Source organism: Triticum aestivum, chromosome 7A, assembly GCF_018294505.1.
Source record: "Triticum aestivum cultivar Chinese Spring chromosome 7A, IWGSC CS RefSeq v2.1, whole genome shotgun sequence".
Taxonomy (NCBI): domain Eukaryota; kingdom Viridiplantae; phylum Streptophyta; class Magnoliopsida; order Poales; family Poaceae; genus Triticum; species Triticum aestivum.
Window position 1 is genome coordinate 722,885,627 of NC_057812.1, and position 18,189 is coordinate 722,903,815.

The window sequence follows — 18,189 nt, forward strand, 5'->3', positions numbered from 1 at the left end:
CGGCGGAGCTACGTGAAAATCGGGGGGGCGTTCTGGCACCTATTTTCCGTATTTTTTAACTTTTAGCACCAAAATGCCGCCGGCCATCTTCCTTTGATCTCATCTTCCTTTGATCTACAACATCAGCTCCCTTCTCTCGTCCTCCTCCGAAGCGGGTGTGTGACGGTCTTGCGGCGGGGCAACAGCGACGGCACACGCCGGGAAGCGTCGAGCCATCTCTCAAACCAAACACAAACGTAACCATTCCATTCCTTTGAATTACGCACACCAAACACAAGGACGGAACCAACCCATTACAGTGAAACGGAACCATGACATTCCATTACAATCCGTTCGGGAACCAAAGACACCCTTCATGTACCATCCCACGGTTGCAACACATCATACATGCATATTCCACCACACCATGGATGAGCGACCCCATGCACAAATTGCTCTGGGTGTTCATCAGCTGAGCCAAGTGACCATTGCACCGAGATGTTTTGTATTTGAAGCCGCCAAGGACACCCAGCATCTTCCATGTTCATGTTCAGGCATGAAACTCCCGAGTGTCAGTTTCAGATTACACGTGCCTGTCGGCCAATCTGTGCATCACCATCAGGATGTGCTTGTCACGACTACAGGCAAAATGCCATTTCACTGGGATAATACACCACCATCTAAGCACAATATATATACACAAGCACTTCACTACTATATCGCTTTTTTTTCTCTTTTTTTCCAATTGTTTTACAGAATATCCGTACGAGAAACTCACTCTGAATACCACAACAGTTACAGTGCACTCCGCTTATGTCGACATAGCCCACTTGCGGGGCAGAATCACATCGTAACCTTATAACCACGATGTACGATCGTGTTGGTACACAATACGTATGCAAAACAAAGTCACAAGAAAAAAGAATGCTACCCACAGCAGCCGATCTCTCCTTCCTCCCCGTCGATATCCATATCCACAGCGGGTGGTAATAAGCTGTTGACATCCACGGAGGGGGGTGATATGCTGTCGACATCCACGGAGGGTGGTGATACGCTGTCGACATCCACGGAGGGTGCTGATACGCTGTCCTCCATTTCATCTTCGACCTCTTCTTCGATGTCTCTCTTCATGAAAAGCCCGAGCCTCTCCAGCGGGCTTCCGAGGCCAGGTGGGAGCTCCATCCCGTCGACGAAATCCACAATTAGCTTGGCAGGAGGGTTTAGTTCCCACTTTTTGCTGATGTTTTCCAGGTCCTTTAGGAAGTCGCTGTTGTCAATGTCAACGGTCTTCTTCATCTGCAAAAAGGAAAAAGGTTGAATAGCCACGGTGGGACATCAAGCTTAGAGACTCGCTGGATGGTCGCAGGACAAGCAGCTACTACCATGTGTAGTGCCAGGCGTGCTGCCTCTCTTTCTCGCTCCCTCTTCTTCCTTAATTCTTCATCTAACTTGAACTGTGCAGCAGCTTCAGCGGCCTTCACCTGGGCTTCGATCCTTTCTTTCTCTGCAGGCATAGAACGAATTTGGAGGAAGCCATAATAAGGTCAGCATTAACTCAATGTCAACGTGGAACAGAAGAGTACGACTTAAAAATGAGCCATACAGAATATATTTTTAAAGTTTCTCTTCTAAATTTTGGAGTTCATGTTGTTGCCCATAATCAACACTGGCATATTGCTATATACTCCCTCTGTTCATTGAAGTTAGGTATATTTGTTTTTGAGATAAATTTCAATTTGTTAGGTGTATTTGCTTTATTTCCATTGAACTGCAGATTCTACCCAAAATAAATCCCACAGCCATTTTTTTTGGAAGCTGTGCTTCATTTATGCAGTGGTCCAAGTTATTTTTTCGAAGGATAATTAATTTTTCACCCATAATTATGCCTGTAATCACCAAACTAAGCAGGGATATTTCTGTCCCAAATCCTCCATTATTGTTCCCAAAAAATATAACATTATCGGATGTCCCCTAAGGGACAAATATAACTAACATTAAGGAATGGAAAGATTATAGACTATAGAGTTCTAGGTCGGTACAGGAGTAAGTCAGTTTGTACCAAACAACCCACAACCTTTAGTGCCTAAGACTTGCATACCAAACGCTACAGTTATGGAAAAAACTCCCAGAACCAAGAACCAACTCATCCATCTTATCATATCAAACAAATAATAGCTACTCTTTGAAAAAATATCGATCGATGTTATGAATTCTTCCTACCTTGATTGCCTACAAGCAACAGGACTTCCTTTAATAGAGAAGCTACAAACTGACAGTGTAACTGACAGGCAACTGCCATAATTAACTGATACGTATCTAAGCATCTTTCATTTACTAACCAGATTGTATTTTACGTATTGCCAACATACTTCAGATAGGATCAAAATAAGTACAAAAATTCATGACCCTTGCCAGTGTGTACGCATGCCTCAATTTTGTAAGGACACTCTTCCTTTTGACAACTTTCATGTTGAATAACAGCAATATCTGTATCATATCATGCTAACAAAGTAAAATACAATGTTCCAATGTATGGACACTCCACTAGTAACGGAAACATATGGCAAAATAGGACGTAGAATGACTAGAGACAAAGTTCAACTCTTCCAAATTGGTTGGCACATGGATGGTTTCGAGCAAGAGGAAAAGGCAATATAGAGCAACACAGATGAGAAAGAAGATACTTGGTTCATCAACAACCATTTTAAGAGTGGATCAGGGTTAAGGCATATAACCCATTTCCGTAGCACGCAATAACTATCACTTCCTAGCCAGTACACAATGGTAACTAACGATGCCAAAATTAGCTGAACTAGGTGAAACATCACTATATGCCAAGGCATGAAATACACAAATTACGGACTGTACAAATAAATCCGGGGAAGGGACACTTTTGGCATTCTTTTTATTGTTGTGCACAAGAATTAAGGTCTGATGACTAATAAACTTGTTCAGAAAACATAATCCATCCATTAGTGAACTATCAAGATAAAATATCAAGCCTCACTTTCGCATCTCTTATTGTTAGTGCCATGTCAGCATGTGAGACTCTAGTGAACAGTTGCCACTGCCAGCAATCCCAGCATTGAACAGGCCCATTTTGAACAAGTTTCATATCTTATTAACCCTCTGTTCCTAAATATAAGATGTTTTGGCAGTTCAGGCAGCTCACTTTAAACTGCCAAAACGTCTTACATTTAGAAACAGACGTAGTACAATTCGATCAAGTATATCTTAATTTTGGAATGAGAATTCAAAGTATCTTATTTTGGGCATGAGAATTCAAACAAGTTTAGCTTATTTTCTGCGTGAAAAACTCAAACAAGTGTAGTTCATTTTGGGTTTAAATGAAAAGATGTCCCATTTAAAGAACAGGATTACAAGTCCACATGACTACGAGAGAGCTCAGTGCACATATAAGATACCTGACCAAACTCACAGAACTGGTAAACATATCCAGACTATATAAAAATGCTGATCAGAAGCTCGTGGCTAATTATTACCTTCTTGCTGCCTTTTTTCCAGCCTCTCCTTTTCCAACTGTAATTTTGCAGGGTCTATTTGCTGCCCCTAAGAAAAAGATCAAAACAGCACATCAGCCAGAACTGCAAGTGCAGCAGAAAACTTGCCGACTAAATAGCATAATGTAATACTAATGTACAAATTTTAGCATCTATATTACAGAAAATTACATGGTCCAGAAGTGCCTTCTGCTGTGCCTTCACAATCGTTCCAGCAAAACGTCTCTTAAGCATTGCTGCACGAAGGGCCTTGGCTGGTGACAAAGGTTCAGCTTGTAAATAACTTCCGTCTCCTGAGATTCACATCACAACATGCATTGCATTAGCAACCAAATATATGGCAACAAGATTGTGCCAAGTTCCTAATTGTTATGTTATCACCACAGATAAAGAGTTAAACAATAATTACATGAAGATATGATAAAAGAGGGCAAGGTGATAGAACCTTGTCCATAGGAAGAAAGAGGCGAAGTTGAAGTATCACTGCAAGACCGTGATTCATTTCCTAGGATAGCAAACAAAAGCATTATCAAAACAGATGGCATAGGATACAATTAGATGGAATTCATCAACATACCAATCGACTGAACTCTGTGCTCACTTGACTGGACCTTAGTTGTGTTAGCGCTCTCCTACAGATAGAATAGAAGTCTTAGGAGGGACAACTGAGATTTTGCTTCACAAATGATGTGCCATAAAACTAAATACAGAAATGCATCAAACAGAAACAAAGGGAACTCATTGTCGAAACCTTGGTGCATGGGATAGAATGATGTATTGTCGAAACCTTGGTGCATGCGATAGAATGATGTAAAGAGCCCTCTTTGCTACCAGCTGCTTGCACAGGCGTCTCTGGATTAAAAAACATCTATAACCATGACAAAAGAGTATAGTCCTGAAAAGTTTGTGGCGCATAATGATAAGAAGTTACACCATTCACACCTTTGGATAAGGTCTGCCCCGAGCCACGCACACAAAACTTAATTTTTACCTGTTCATACAACATATAGCAGTACATTAAAATCATATTGCCATTAGGATGACAAAATACCAAATAATCAAGTGAATGAAGGTATCAGGTGGTCTTACTTTGGAGGATATTGCATTTGTCAATGTCTTCTTTGCAGATGAATCTGAGCATGCGACCAGCCCTCTAGAAACCACTGGCTTTGAATTGACAGCCACATGAGCCTTAATTACCTTCATCGGCAACTGCACTGGCTTCAGATTTCTGTCGCTCCATTTTCTTTCATATGATGTCCATTCAGAATTAAACATTATATTCAGCTGTTCAGCTACTGTGTGAACCTGATTTCCAGGAGGATTATACGTCATTGCATTTGAAAATGTTAGTCTCACATCTGCTGCAAACTCATCGGTGCTTAAATAATTCTTGTTTGTGAGTTTCTTCTTGACAGTGCCCAAGTCCATTGGATTGCGGATAACATCAAAGTAATCAGGAATGCCAAATAGGTCCGGATCAACCGGTTTATGGAAAAGCCAACCACCTGGGTGATCCATGAGCTTCCCCAGAATATTTCTACAGACCCTTGTCTTGCTAGCATTCATGCTTCCAGCCTTGTTGTTAGAAGATGGTTGATGCTCAGATGAAGAAATTGACGTCGTTCCAGATTTTTGAGACCGTTTACTTCCCTCCACCTCTGAATCTGTACCAGAATCTTCCGATCCACTGCTTATATAAACTGACCTCCGCCTCTTACAGGCTTGCGTGGTCATTGTGTTTGGTTTATTACTTTCTGATTTTGGCAAATGACCAGTAACTTCAGGCTTCATGATGCCCTCTCCGATAGGCACACATGGTACATACAGCACAGCTTCTCTCAGTCAGCTGAAAACAGAATATTCAGTCAGAAGCAAGCTGCTTAAAATGCCGAGATAATCATAAGGCAGACAGGAAAAAGAAGACGGAAGACAATGAGACCTGGTCATGTACTATCCATTCTGGAGGAACAGTTTATCTTGACTGAACAGAACCTATGGCGATATAGAGAAAAATACAATCCATGAAATGACAACACTAACAGCCCATACAGACAATGAATGGTCACTACATTCCTTATTTTCAAAAGAGGAAAGTAGGAACTCTGAATCTGGAACAAAATGTGTGCGGAAAGTATGGAGTTAATGCCCCATAATCTGTGGCAGCTAGTAACAAAACAGAAGGGTGAACACAGTAAACGTAACGTGCATAGAACACACAGGAAAATCATCAAATATTTCCAAGTAATAATCACAATCCATAGACAATTTTCCAAAAAGGGGCAACTTGACGTTCAATTCCACCATATTTCCTTTTTAACCATTTTGTTCCCAAGGAGGAGATACATATGAAGTTTTGCAAAGGTTGCTTTTGGCTGTCCAAGGGAAAGCCAATGAGGCTGCTCATGAGCTAGATAGGAATAGCTTCCAACTTTCCTTATCCTCTGTTCGGGATGTTTACCCCCTAGTTTTATTTTGCACATGATCGGAAACGGTGTGCGTTACAACCCCGACTACCCAGCATATACTACGCTGGTGACTAGTACAGATCCCCCAAGGACTACTGAGAATATGTCACCAGGATGGAAGCAGGGTATTATCCTTAACTCGGTTCCATGGTGTTTGTTAATTAATATAAGGCTAGCCGAATGGCCTTTACTAGGAAAAAAAATGGTTTTTTCTCTTCTCCTAGTAATAAGAAGCTAAGAAACGGCCTATTGGAGACGAGATTCCCAACATACCCTAAAAGCCTCAATTGTGCTAGAGTGGAGAGCCCAATTAGCGCAAGACATCTATGATTCTAGGGTTAACGGCCTATTGGAGATGAGATTCCTGACACGATACCACGAGTCCTTATTATGCGAGGCTAGGCGCCTGGTTATCCAATCCCCAATCGAAGGGGCCACCCCAAATTGCCAAGAACCCCAACCCATTAACCCTAGAATCGTAGATCGGACCCTCGTGGCGTGTGCGAGAGAGATAAAAGAACCAACCTGAGCGTGTCTTCGCCGGGGCGGGCGGGGAGCAGCCCCCCTGGAGGTTCCTTCGGAATCCTTGGCCCCGGAGGGGGAGGCCTCCGCTGGCGTCGCGGGGAGCCGGAGACGTGCACGCGCGCGGAGGCTAGGGTTTCGGCCCGGGCTCCGCGTCGAGGCGGGGCGTCGGGGGCGGGCGGTGGAACGAGCCGGCGGGGGACGGACGCGGGAGGATGGGGCCGGCGGGGGACGGCGCTGCAGGCGGGGGATTTGGGCGCGGTGCGTGGGGAGCGGTGGCTGGTCGGTCGCGGGGGCTGAGGAGCGGCGGAAGGGCGTCGGGGGCGGGCGGTGGGGGGGTGGATGCGGAGGGGGGGAGGGGGCGCCGGAAGGCGGCGCGGATGCGGGGAGCGGCGGCGTTGGAGGAACCCTAGCAAGAGAGCTTTTTTTTTCTTTTTGGTGCGAGAGAGAGAGGGGAGGGGGCGACGGGCGGCTCGGGGAGGGAGAGAAGGGCCGGCTCGTTTCGTGGATGGAGTGGCAATATCGGCGTAAATACAGGCTCGTTCCAGGGGTTAATAAATTAGAACTGGCGATATTTTGTTACAATCAGGACTTCTCCCCCGGGTTTTTTTTCAGTCCTGCCACGATCATGTTTTTTTTTAGAATCATAACGTGCTTTATTGCATAAGATCAACGTTTATAAAAACGTACTAGCAAAAGAGCCCGTGCGTTGCAACGGGAGAGTAAATAACACATGTTCTTAACCCAATAACCATGACTCAAGACCCTAATGTATTCACGTCCTTTATTTTCACATGGCATCATATTTGTGTTGTTGATAGTGGTCTCAGTACTCACACAACGAAAGCATGTTTGAATGCGGTCAGTTCTAAGGCATCTCTCTCGCGCGCACACTTCGCTCAAAATAACATGAGAAATATGTTTTTTTTCCTGTGAGGTTTTTCGCAGGTGTGCATGTGTAGTTGTCGATGTTTCCTTTCTTCTCTATCAGTAAGAAAGAAAGAACGGATCGTACATTATAGATTAAGTTAACACCAAAAAAATTATAATTCACCCTGTGAGCTTTTCCTTAAAACTCCTTGGGTAGTTCCGGCGGCTCCTTATGTATGTTCCAAATAAAACATAATTATAATCTATATTCTGTTGCAATCATTTTTTTTTGGAGTGTCTTTTATCGAATACGAGAGTCAAATTCATGTTAATGTTATTTAAAAAGTAATAATATATTTTCTATATCAAATAATTTATCCACCATATAAACTGTTAAAACAAATGTAAATATCCACTTTAAAAGATTAAATGAAAGCATTAAGTATATGTAAGTAACCTTAAAATAATTCAGAATATAGTTTTGAAACTCAAGTGGATTCTAATATTTTTTTGGAACAACAGTAGCTTAATTTTGAGTTTAAATAAGTAAGGATTTTTTTTGGTATTTAAGAGAATTTGTGTGCTGCTGGCTGCTGCTGATTCACACTGTGATGATTGATCAGATGTACCACGTACGATATATTATCACACGCACACACGTATCTTGGGTGTTTCCTTCGGCGCCGGCCCTCACGAGATAACTGAACATTGAATTAATGTGGTACATGCATCCTACTTCATATGAGCAGCGCTCATGTTTTGATCGAACAGTTTCCAGCTGCCATCCCACTCGGCGCATAGATCATACCACCAACCTTAGCACCGCACGTCACACAATTCTTCCTAGTTTTGTTGCTGCTTGCCGCTGCAGGAAGCAAAGGGCCAAAGGCTACGGCATATGGAGGAGGAAGGTGCAGCGACCGTCGACCTCGCGGAGCGCGAGCACCTAGCAACGGGACGATTATAAAAAGTTGTACGTGTATGGGCTAGACTAAAGCAGGCCCAAGTCTGCCATCATACTACCATGGAGGCAAAAACGAACTCTTAAGTTAGTACCACATCGGTTAATTCCAAAACATAATCGTAAAAGCGTATTATGACATGAGAAGAAAGCGTATTGCGACGGTGAACCCGGAGATCCAATCCGTGCTTTATTATTAGGGAGAGATTAGGGAGAGAGAGCAAATCTTTGTATAAATCTATGCAAAACCAAATCACTAAAGTTACTCACCAAGATACACGATGCAATTTCAAACCAGCAAATAAAATATAAATTTGTAGAACTTGCTCTCTTTTTTTGCGAAAAATTTGTAGAACTTGCTTAATGGAAGATAATCGGATTCCCCAACATTTGTTCGGCTGCTATGAAACTGGGTCCTTCTATGTCTTGCATATTCCATAACAGGGGCTGTTCTAGCTGTGTATCTGTCTTTTGGTGAACAAATTGAACTTATATTCAAGAACCAGCCACGTCAGCACCGGCTACTGGGTGCTATGCATGCATGTGGTCCTGGGCTACCGCTCGCGTACGTCTCAAGTACGCTCGCACCGGCCACGTCAGCTTAGGGCCTACTGCAAGCTTATCAAGTAGCTCCCCGGCGTCAAAATCTCCAATCCCTAACCTTAGATTTTGCCCCATTCCAATCTCACCATGGGCAGCTACAGAGTGACCGATAGCGAGTTCTACATCAACGGTGCCGTTGTCATGGGCTACACCCATTTGCTCGCAGCAGATGGCGTTAGCCGTAGCTTGACTCAAGGTCCTCTCCGCAGGAGGCATGGCGAAGGGGCGAGCCCTATCTACGTCCCGCCAATGGATGCGCTCGTGGCGCACTACCGTGGGCATGCGCTGCTGTGCTGGCGACGGCGGTCGGAGATGGCAAACGCCGGCGCACTTCTGGGTGCCACCGAATGAGAAGCAGTGCGGCGTCCCACCGTCTATGCTGCGTATCAAAGTCGCGTGCCCAGTGGCTGATTTTGTCGGTGCCAGAGAAGCGCAGCCATGTTATGGAGGACTTAATTACGTGTAGGCTCACATTCACCCCTGCTCTGGGCATGGTTGATGGCAGTGGCGAGTTCTGAACTTGGGCATGTCCTTGTTATGTTAACCGTAGGTGCTATGTATGTCCGGTTAGTGAACTTGGCTGTCAGCTATTTGGTAAATTATATCTGTAGCTCCTTTGTTAGTTATGTAACCTCAGGCGTGCATTGAGAACTATGATAATGTCAGCTATGATAATGTCAGTGGTTGTGTTGGAAGGTTCTGTAATATCAAGTGTTGTCTTGACCGATCCTTGTGTACACGCACGTGAAGTTCACTTTGTACAGTACCTTTTTTTTTGGAAACTTTTGTACAGTACCTGAAGCAATAATTTGACCATACATGTGATTTAATTTATCATGTTTTTTAAGTTATAATATATCAGCCATAGACAATAATTTGTCCATACACGTGATTTAATTTATCTGGAAACTTTTCTAGAATTACAAGATCACTTATTTAGGTCAAGTTTGTATGCCTTATACATTAAAAATTCCCTCCTTCATCCAATGCAAAGAGAGATTTAGAAAACACAGAACTAAGAAACCTATTAGTTGGTCCCCTAAAATATCTAAGGGTATATATATTTATCCCCCTACTCATTACTGCCTCTACTTGTAGAGATGACATGAAATCATTTGAGAACTTATGTGCCTCTTGCATTCTGTAGTAACAGTGCAAATATATCCGATGGCTATAATTCCATTCCAAATATATCCGATGGCTATAATTCCATTCCATTCCTGGCCTTCTTAATTTATTCTATCACACCCCCATCAATGGCCATGTAGAATTCCTTTCCTTCCTGGCTTATTCAGCCCATATGCAAGATCTCTCCCATCTTTTAATTCCTTTCTTTTCTGGTGCATGGCCTTCTCTCTTCCTTCCTTTAATTCCTTTCCTCCGTGGTTCATGGCACCGAATGACTATATTTTCTTTCCTTCATAACTCAGGAAATGAAGATTTTTCTCTTACTTCCTTTCCTCGCGCTCCTCCTCCTTTTGATTCTTTATTAGGTGGCTTATCGGTTTCAACTCGGAAACATATAAAAGTTGCTGGAACTTGATCAAAAGGAGCGAGGTGGGACTATTTATAGCGAAACGACCTGTTTCCTATCACATTCTATAACATAGCTTCGTTGCTCCTCCATTGATTTTTAAAAAAATGAGAGGAGGCCTACCTCAGAGAAAATAGTACGTGTATGGGCTGGACTAAAGCAGGCCCAAGTCTGCCATCGTGCTATCACGGAGGCAAAAACTAACTGTTCCGTTAGTACCACATCGGTTAATTCCAAAACATAATCGTAAAAGCGTATTACGACTGGGCGAAAGCGTATTGTGACGATGAACCCGGAGACCCAATCCGTGCTTTATTATTAGGGAGAGATGAATGTTCTGGAGGGAAATTTAACCAAGTATTACGGCCTCCCTCAAGGGAAGAGGCCATCTCAGCTGCCCGGTGAGCTTCCCCATTGTGGTTACGCCCCTCGTGATAAAATTTGAACACTGTGAAACTACGTTTCTTAATCTTTTGCAAGATCATCCAGTGGCTTCTCAAGTTCTTGTTGGCTTGAAGCTCCCATACGACTCTTGGACGGTCGGTTGAAACATGTAATTTGGTTAGTCCTAGGTCTTCAACCAAAGAAATGGCTTTCCGGCACGCGAGCACCTCGAGGGGCTCGGGATAGACTATGCCATCAAATACGAACGCCGACGCACCCTGGAAAGCCCCTTGCTCGTTGCGATAGACCAAGCCCACTTCGCCTTTGTTTCGTGTCTTTGCGGCCACTCCATCGACATTTAATTTAATGTGCCCTTTGGCGAAGGAATCTATCTTGACCTGTAGCATGTTTGTTCCCAAACCTGGCCACCTGGGTCGACACGACGCGGCCCAAGGCTAAACGTGTCTGTCATAGCACCGCCTGCGAGGGCACGTTTAGTACACGGCCTTGTTGTGTTGTCCCTCATGCCCAGCCTCCAACCCAGGCACGACACCATAAATAAACGGGCATGCCAACTGACACAACGCAAGAAGTTTTTGAAGGAAATATGCCCTAGAGGCAATAATAAAGTTATTATTTATTTCCTCATATCATGATAAATGTTTATTATTCATGTTAGAATTGTATTAACCGGAAACATAATACATGTGTGAACACATAGACAAACAGTGTCACTAGTATGCCTCTACTTGACTAGCTTGTTGATCAAAGATGGTTGAGTTTCCTAACCATAGACATGAGTTGTCATTTGATTAACGAGATCACATCATTAGTAAAATGATGTGATTGACTTGACCCATTTTGTTAGCTTAGCACATGATCATTTTAGTTTATTGTTATTGCTTTCTTCATGACTTATACATGTTCCTATGATTATGAGATTATGCAACTCCCGATTACCGGAGGAACACTTTGTGTGCTACCAAACATCACAACGTAACTGGGTGATTGTAAAGGTGCTCTACAGGTGTCTCCGATGGTACTTGTTGAGTTGGCATAGATCAAGAATAGGATTTGTCACTCCGATTGTCGGAGAGGTATCTTTGGGCCTTCTCGGTAATGCACATCACTATAAGCCTTGCAAGCAATGCAACTAATGAGCTAGTTGCGGGATGATGCATTGCAGAACGAGTAAAGAGACTTGCCGGTAACGAGATTGAGCTAGGTATTGAGATACCGACGATCGAATCTCGGGTGAGTAACATACCGATGACAAAGGAAACAACATATGTTGTTATGCGGTTTGACCGATAAAGATCTTCGTAGAATATGTTGGAACCAATATGAGCATCCAGGTTCCGCTATTGGTTATTGACCAAAGACATGTCTCGCTCATGTCTACATAGTTCTCGAACCCGTAGGGTCCGCACGCTTAAAGTTCTGTGACGATCGGTATTCTGAGTTTATATGTTTTGATGTACCGAAGGTGGTTCGAAGTCGCAGATATGATCACGAACATGACGAGGAGTCTCGAAATGGTCGAGACATAAAGATTGATATATTGGAAGCCTGCATTTGGACATCGGAAGAGTTTCGGGTAAAATCGGAATTTTACCGGAGTGTCGAAGGGGTTACCGGACCCCCCCCCCCCGGGGGTTAATGGGCCTTGTTGGGCCCTAATGGAGAGATAGGGGCCGGCCAGGGCAGGCCGCGCGCCCCCTCCCCTCTGGTCCGAATTGGATTGGGAAGGGGGAGGCGCCCCCCTTTCCTTCTCCTTCCCCCTTCCTTTCCTCCTCCTAGTAGGAGTAGGAAAGAGGGGAGTCCTACTCCTACTAGGAGGAGGACTCCTCCTCCTAGCGCGCCCTACAGGGTCGGCCGGCCTCCCCCCTTGCTCCTTTATATACGGGGGCAGGGGGCACCCTAGAACACACAAATTGATCATTGATCTCTCCCAGCCGTGTGCGGTGCCCCCTGAGGGAGGTCTGGATTAGGGGGTCTCCGGACAGCCGAACTATAACCTTTGGCCGGATTGTTGGACTATGAAGATACAAGATTGAAGACTTCGTCTCGTGTCCGGATGGGACTCTACTTGGCGTGGAAGGCAAGCTAGGCAATACGGATATGTATATCACCTCCTTTGTAACCTGCCTTGTGTAACCCTAGCCCTCTTCGGTGTCTATATAAACCGGAGGTTTTAGTCCGTAGGACACAACAACAATAACATACAATCATACCATAGGCTAGCTTCTAGGGTTTAGCCTCTCTGATCTCGTGGTAGATCTACTCTTGTACTCCCTCCGGTCCCTTTTACTCTGCATATTAGGTTTGTCCGAAGTCAATCTCATCCAACTTTGACCAAGTTTATATAAAAAATTATAGACATTCACATAACAACACCAATATCTTTAGATTCATCTTGGAATATATTTTCATATTATATTTATTAGATATTATAGATGCTAATAATTTCTAATATAAATTTGGTCAAACTTAGCAAAGTTTGACTTTCGGCAAATCTAATGTGCAGAGTAAAAAGGACTGGAGGGAGTACTACCCATATCATCAATATTAATCAAGCAGGACGTAGGGTTTTACCTCCATCAAGAGGGCCCGAACCTGGGTAAAACTTCGTGTCCCCTGCCTCCTGTTACCATCCGCCTAGACGCACAGTTCGGGACCCCCTACCCGAGATTCACCGATTTTGACACCGACCTTGGTGCTTTCATTGAGAGTTCCTCTGTGTCGTCGCCGTTAGGCTCAATGGCTCCTTCTATCATCGTTAGCAATGCAGTCCAGGGTGAGACTTTTCTCCCCGGACAGATTTTTGTATTCGGTGGCTTTGCACCGCGGGCCAATTCGCTTGGCCATCTGGAGCAGATTGAAAGCTACGCCCCTGGCCATCAGGTCAGGTTTGGAAGCTTGAACTACACGGCTGATATCCGCGGAGACTTGATCTTCGACGGATTCGAGCCTCTGCCTTGTGCGTCACGCGGTCATGATGAGTACGATTTAGCTCTACCATCCGACAGTGTTCAGAAGATCGCACCGCAGCCGCTCCGACCCTCAATTTGGAGCCAATTGCGCCGTTCATGGATGGGTGGATGGACCCCGCCACAGAGGCCTTACCCTCATCGGCGATCGAGCCGAACATAGACCTTACTCTGCACGAGAGCCGTGTTGACAAACTGCCGGATCTCTCTCCGACCACGGACTCCGAACCGCCTGCGGCCGTTCCTATCGAATCCAATTGGGTGTCGATCATGGAGTTTACCTCCGCGGATATCTTTTAGCACTCGCCCTTCGGCGACATACTGAACTCATTAAGGTCTCTCTCCTTGTCAGGAGGATCCTAGCCGAACTATGTCCGGCAGGACTGGGATGTGGACGACGAAGAAATTCACGGCCCACCCACCACCCACTTAGTAGCCACTGTTGATGACTTAACCGACATGCTCGACTTCGACTCCGAAGACATCGACGGCATGGACGACGATGCGGGAGGCGAAGATGAACCACTGCCCACAGGGCACTGGACAGCCACCTCATCATATGATATATACATGGTGGACACACCCAAAGAAGGCAATGGCGACGAGACAACAGAGGATGACCCCTCCAAAAAGCAACCCAAGCGCCGACGTCAGCGGCGCCGCTCTAAGTCCCGCCAAAGCAAAAGTGGTGATACCGGCACAGGAGATAATAACACTTCAGATAGTGCCAAAGATAACAACAATCCCCTCCAGCAAGATTTAGAGCAGGAGGATGGAGGAGCCAGCCCTCTTGAGAAAGCGGCAGATGGAGAAGCAGAGGATGATAATTACATGCCCCCCTCTGAAGACGAGGCAAGCCTCGGTGATGACGAATTCTCCGTGCCAGAGGATCCCGTTGAACAAGAGCGCTTCAAGCGCCGGCTTATGGCCACGGCAAATAGCCTTAAGAAAAAGCAGCAGCAGCTTCAAGCTGATCAAGATCTGCTAGCTGACAGATGGACTGAAGTCCTCGCGGCTGAGAAATATAAACTCGAGTGCCCCTCCAAGAGTTACCCAAAATGCAGGTTGCTACCTCTACTGGAGGAAGAAGCATATGACGCGGCTGATCGGCCACCTCGTGGCCGTGATAGAGAGGCATTCCATCCAAAAGCTCAGCCCGCACCCCAACGCCATTCAAATAAAAAAGCATAGGGAAACACGCCAGACCTGCGAGACGTATTGGAGGACAAAGCAAAACATGCAAGATCGATCTATGGATTACGAGGGCGCGCCACTATGCGAGACGATAAATGTCACGCCGGATACAGTAAAAGTCAATCCGGCCGGGCCGAACACAGCGGGCAAGACCCATTCGAGCTGCGTCGCGATATATCCCAATATAGAGGCGCCGCACACCCCCTATGCTTCACAGACGAAGTAATGGATCACCAAATCCCAAAGGGTTTCAAACCCGTAAATATTGAATCATACGACGATACAACAGATCCCGCGGTATGGATCGAGGATTTCCTCCTCCACATACACATGGCCCGCGGCGATGACTTACACGCCATCAAATACCTCCCATTAAAGCTTAAAGGACCAGCGCGGCATTGGCTTAATAGCTTGCCAGCAGAGTCCATTAGCTGTTGGGAAGATCTGGAAGCCGCATTCCTCGACAACTTTCAGGGCACTTATGTGCGACCACCAGACGCCGATGACTTGGGCCACATAATTCAGCAGTCAGAAGAATCGGCCAGGCAATTCTGGACATGGTTCCTAACAAAGAAAAATCAAATCGTCGATTGTTTGGATGCAGAGGCCCTAGCAGCCTTCAAGCATAACATCCGCGGCGAGTGGCTTGCCCGGCACCTTGGACAGGAAAATCCGAAATCTATGGCAGCCTTCACGACACTTATGACCCGCTTATATGCGGGAGAAGATAGCTGGCTGGCTCGCAGTAACAACATATCAAAAAACCATGGTACTTCAGATACCAAGGACGGCAATAGCAGGTCACGTCGCAACAAACATAAGCGCCGCATTAACAGCGATAATACTGAGGATACGACAGTCAATGCCGGATTCAAAGGCTCTAAACCCGGTCAGCGGAAAAAGCCATTCAAAAGAAGCACTCTGGGCCCGTCCAGTTTGGACCGCATACTTGATCGCTCATGTCAAATACACGGTACCCCTGACAAGCCAGCCAACCACACCAACAGGGAATGCTGGGTGTTCAAGCAGGCCGGCAAGTTAATTGCCGAAGATAAAGATAAAGGGTCACACAACGATGACGAAGGAGCCCCGACAGCCGAACACCGAAGGACAGAAGAGGTTCCCCCCACAAGTGCGGACGGGTGAACATGATATACGCAACCCACATCCCCAAGAGGGGCGGAAGCGTGCGCTCAGGGACGTATATGCGTTGGAGCCGGCCGCCCCAAAGTTCAACCCATGGTCCTCCTGCCCGATCACCTTCGATCGCAGGGACCACCCCACTAGTATCCGTCACAGCGGATTCGCCGCACTGATCTTAGACCCAATCATTGACGGATTTCACCTCACTCGAGTCCTTATGGATGGCGGCTGCAGCCCGAACCTACTTTACCAGGACACAGTGCGCAAAATGGGTATAGACCCCTCAAGGATCAAACCCACAAAAACGACCTTTAAAGGCGTCATTCCGGGTGTAGAGGCCCATTGCACAGGCTCAATTACACTGGAAGTGGTCTACGGATTCCCGGATAACTTCCGAAGCGAAGAATTAATCTTCGACATAGTCCGTTCCGCAGTGGCTATCATGCACTGCTCGGGCGAACCATATTTGTGAGATTCAATGCGGTACTGCATTATGCATACCTCAAGCTCAAGATGCCAGGACCCCGGGGGGTCATCATAGTCAATGGAAACACAGAGCGCTCTCTCCGTATGGAGGAGCACACTGCGGCCCTCGCAGCAGAAGCGCAAAGCAGCCTCTCAAGGCAATCCACCAATTCGGCGTTTCAAGACCCGGACACCTTCAAGCGTGCTTGGAGTAATCGGCAACTAGACCGCCTGGCACGATCTGAGCTCGCGTAGCAATGCGGCCCCCACACCAGTCCCAGCCAAGCGGCGAAATTCGTGCCACACATACATAATTACGCATTAAAAATACCATGGGCACAGGTGGGGAGGGGGGCACAACTACGGCACGCCCCAAGAGGCGGCCTAAACCGCACTAGGGGCTTCCCGCTCTGTTATTTTTCTCTTTCAGGACTTTAATCTATGGAAACCCTGTCCGGCAGCATGATTGCCGAACACATGATGCAGCAACCAAGGAGGCAAAAAGCTACGTCACACCACGGAACTACCAGGTGGATTACGATAACGAGTGAAATATTTGATTTAATACTATTCCTCAGCTTGCCCTTGGAAGGGACATAGTCCTACTTTTGCTTATCGCACTATCTGTATCATTCTGCTTTAACACATCTATTTGAATAAACAATGCATAGCATTAAGACTATTATTGCATTCTTCCTTTTTATATATGTGTTCCTTAATGATGCCTTGCAACCGTACACTTTGGTACGGCCAATACACCAGGGGCTTAAGTACCCCACAATGCGGTGTGAGAAGTCCGAACACTTTCACAAGTGCGGCACCCCGAACTTATAGTGTTATATGCATCAGCTCCGAATCATGTCTTTGGTCAAATGTTGGGTTTGCCCGGCTCCTATGTTTTGGTACCTTACATTCCGCTCTATCGGCTAAGGTAGCGCTAGAAGAACTACTGCGATTGTGCCCCGGTTCTGCTGGGCTAAGCACCTTAGTAGAGAAAGCTAAAACTGACTGTCATGATAAGGCGAGAGACTGGTCGCTGTTCGGCGAGGTTTCGAGTCCCTAAAGACTTATGCCGCTTAGAGCGATGAGCCGGTCCTGTCCGGCTTAAAGGCGTGTATCGCGCCCCGAATTCGGCCTTCCGAATACCAGGGGCTTTGCCGAAATTTAAAATTATAGAATTTTATGGCTAAGTGAGAGTGGTAAATCATTATTAGTCCGGTTGCCTTGTTCGTTGTGCTGAGCACCTCCCTCGAAGGACCCAAACATGGGAACAAGAGTGCTCAGGTTTATCCCGAACACCCCAGCACTCGCGGCATGGGGGCAGAAGCCGAGGACTAGCCATCTCTCAGATTGGATAAAATAGCCAAACAGAAGGTAATATTTTAAATTCAAACAAGCGTTGCATAGCGCATATGAAACAAGTTTTCATCATACAGGATCACACGAGCAAGTTTACTCAAATATTACATCCTTTGAACATTCGTCCTCTACAAGACGGGCACCCTTCAGGACACCCTCATAATAAATTTCTGGGGTGCAATGCTCCTTGCCCTGC

General features: G+C 45.8%; 1 protein-coding gene across 2 annotated transcripts; it reads right to left on the reverse strand.

The window, feature by feature from the left end:
- Positions 1–686: 686 nt before the first annotated feature.
- LOC123149701 (transcription factor GTE8) lies at positions 687–6,932 on the reverse strand. Of its 2 annotated transcripts, none has more exons than XM_044569409.1 (10): positions 6,494–6,932; positions 4,590–5,349; positions 4,443–4,491; positions 4,288–4,352; positions 4,078–4,132; positions 3,946–4,005; positions 3,672–3,793; positions 3,483–3,549; positions 1,362–1,483; positions 687–1,275 (listed from the first exon to the last, which is right to left on the reverse strand). In XM_044569409.1, exons 2-10 carry the CDS (start codon positions 5,292–5,294, stop codon positions 907–909), a joined length of 1,614 nt encoding a protein of 537 aa, XP_044425344.1. In that variant the 5' UTR covers positions 5,295–5,349; positions 6,494–6,932; the 3' UTR covers positions 687–906. The 2 variants fall into 2 exon arrangements, with proteins under 2 accessions (XP_044425344.1, XP_044425343.1); XM_044569408.1 differs by having other exon boundaries at positions 4,252–4,352.
- Between the last annotated feature and the right edge of the window lie 11,257 nt (positions 6,933–18,189).

Bases quoted from the DNA above. Each gene is read 5' to 3' on its own strand.
- LOC123149701 (XM_044569408.1), bottom strand. From the start codon at position 5,294: ATGAAGCCTGAAGTTACTGGTCATTTGCCAAAATCAGAAAGTAATAAA. The intron at 3,794-3,945 runs GTTCTATCACCT...TGTGAATCTCAG, and splicing joins TCTTTCTTCCTATGGACAAG to GAGACGGAAGTTATTTACAA. The intron at 1,276-1,361 runs GTAGTAGCTGCT...TCCTTTTTGCAG, and splicing joins CACGCCTGGCACTACACATG to ATGAAGAAGACCGTTGACAT.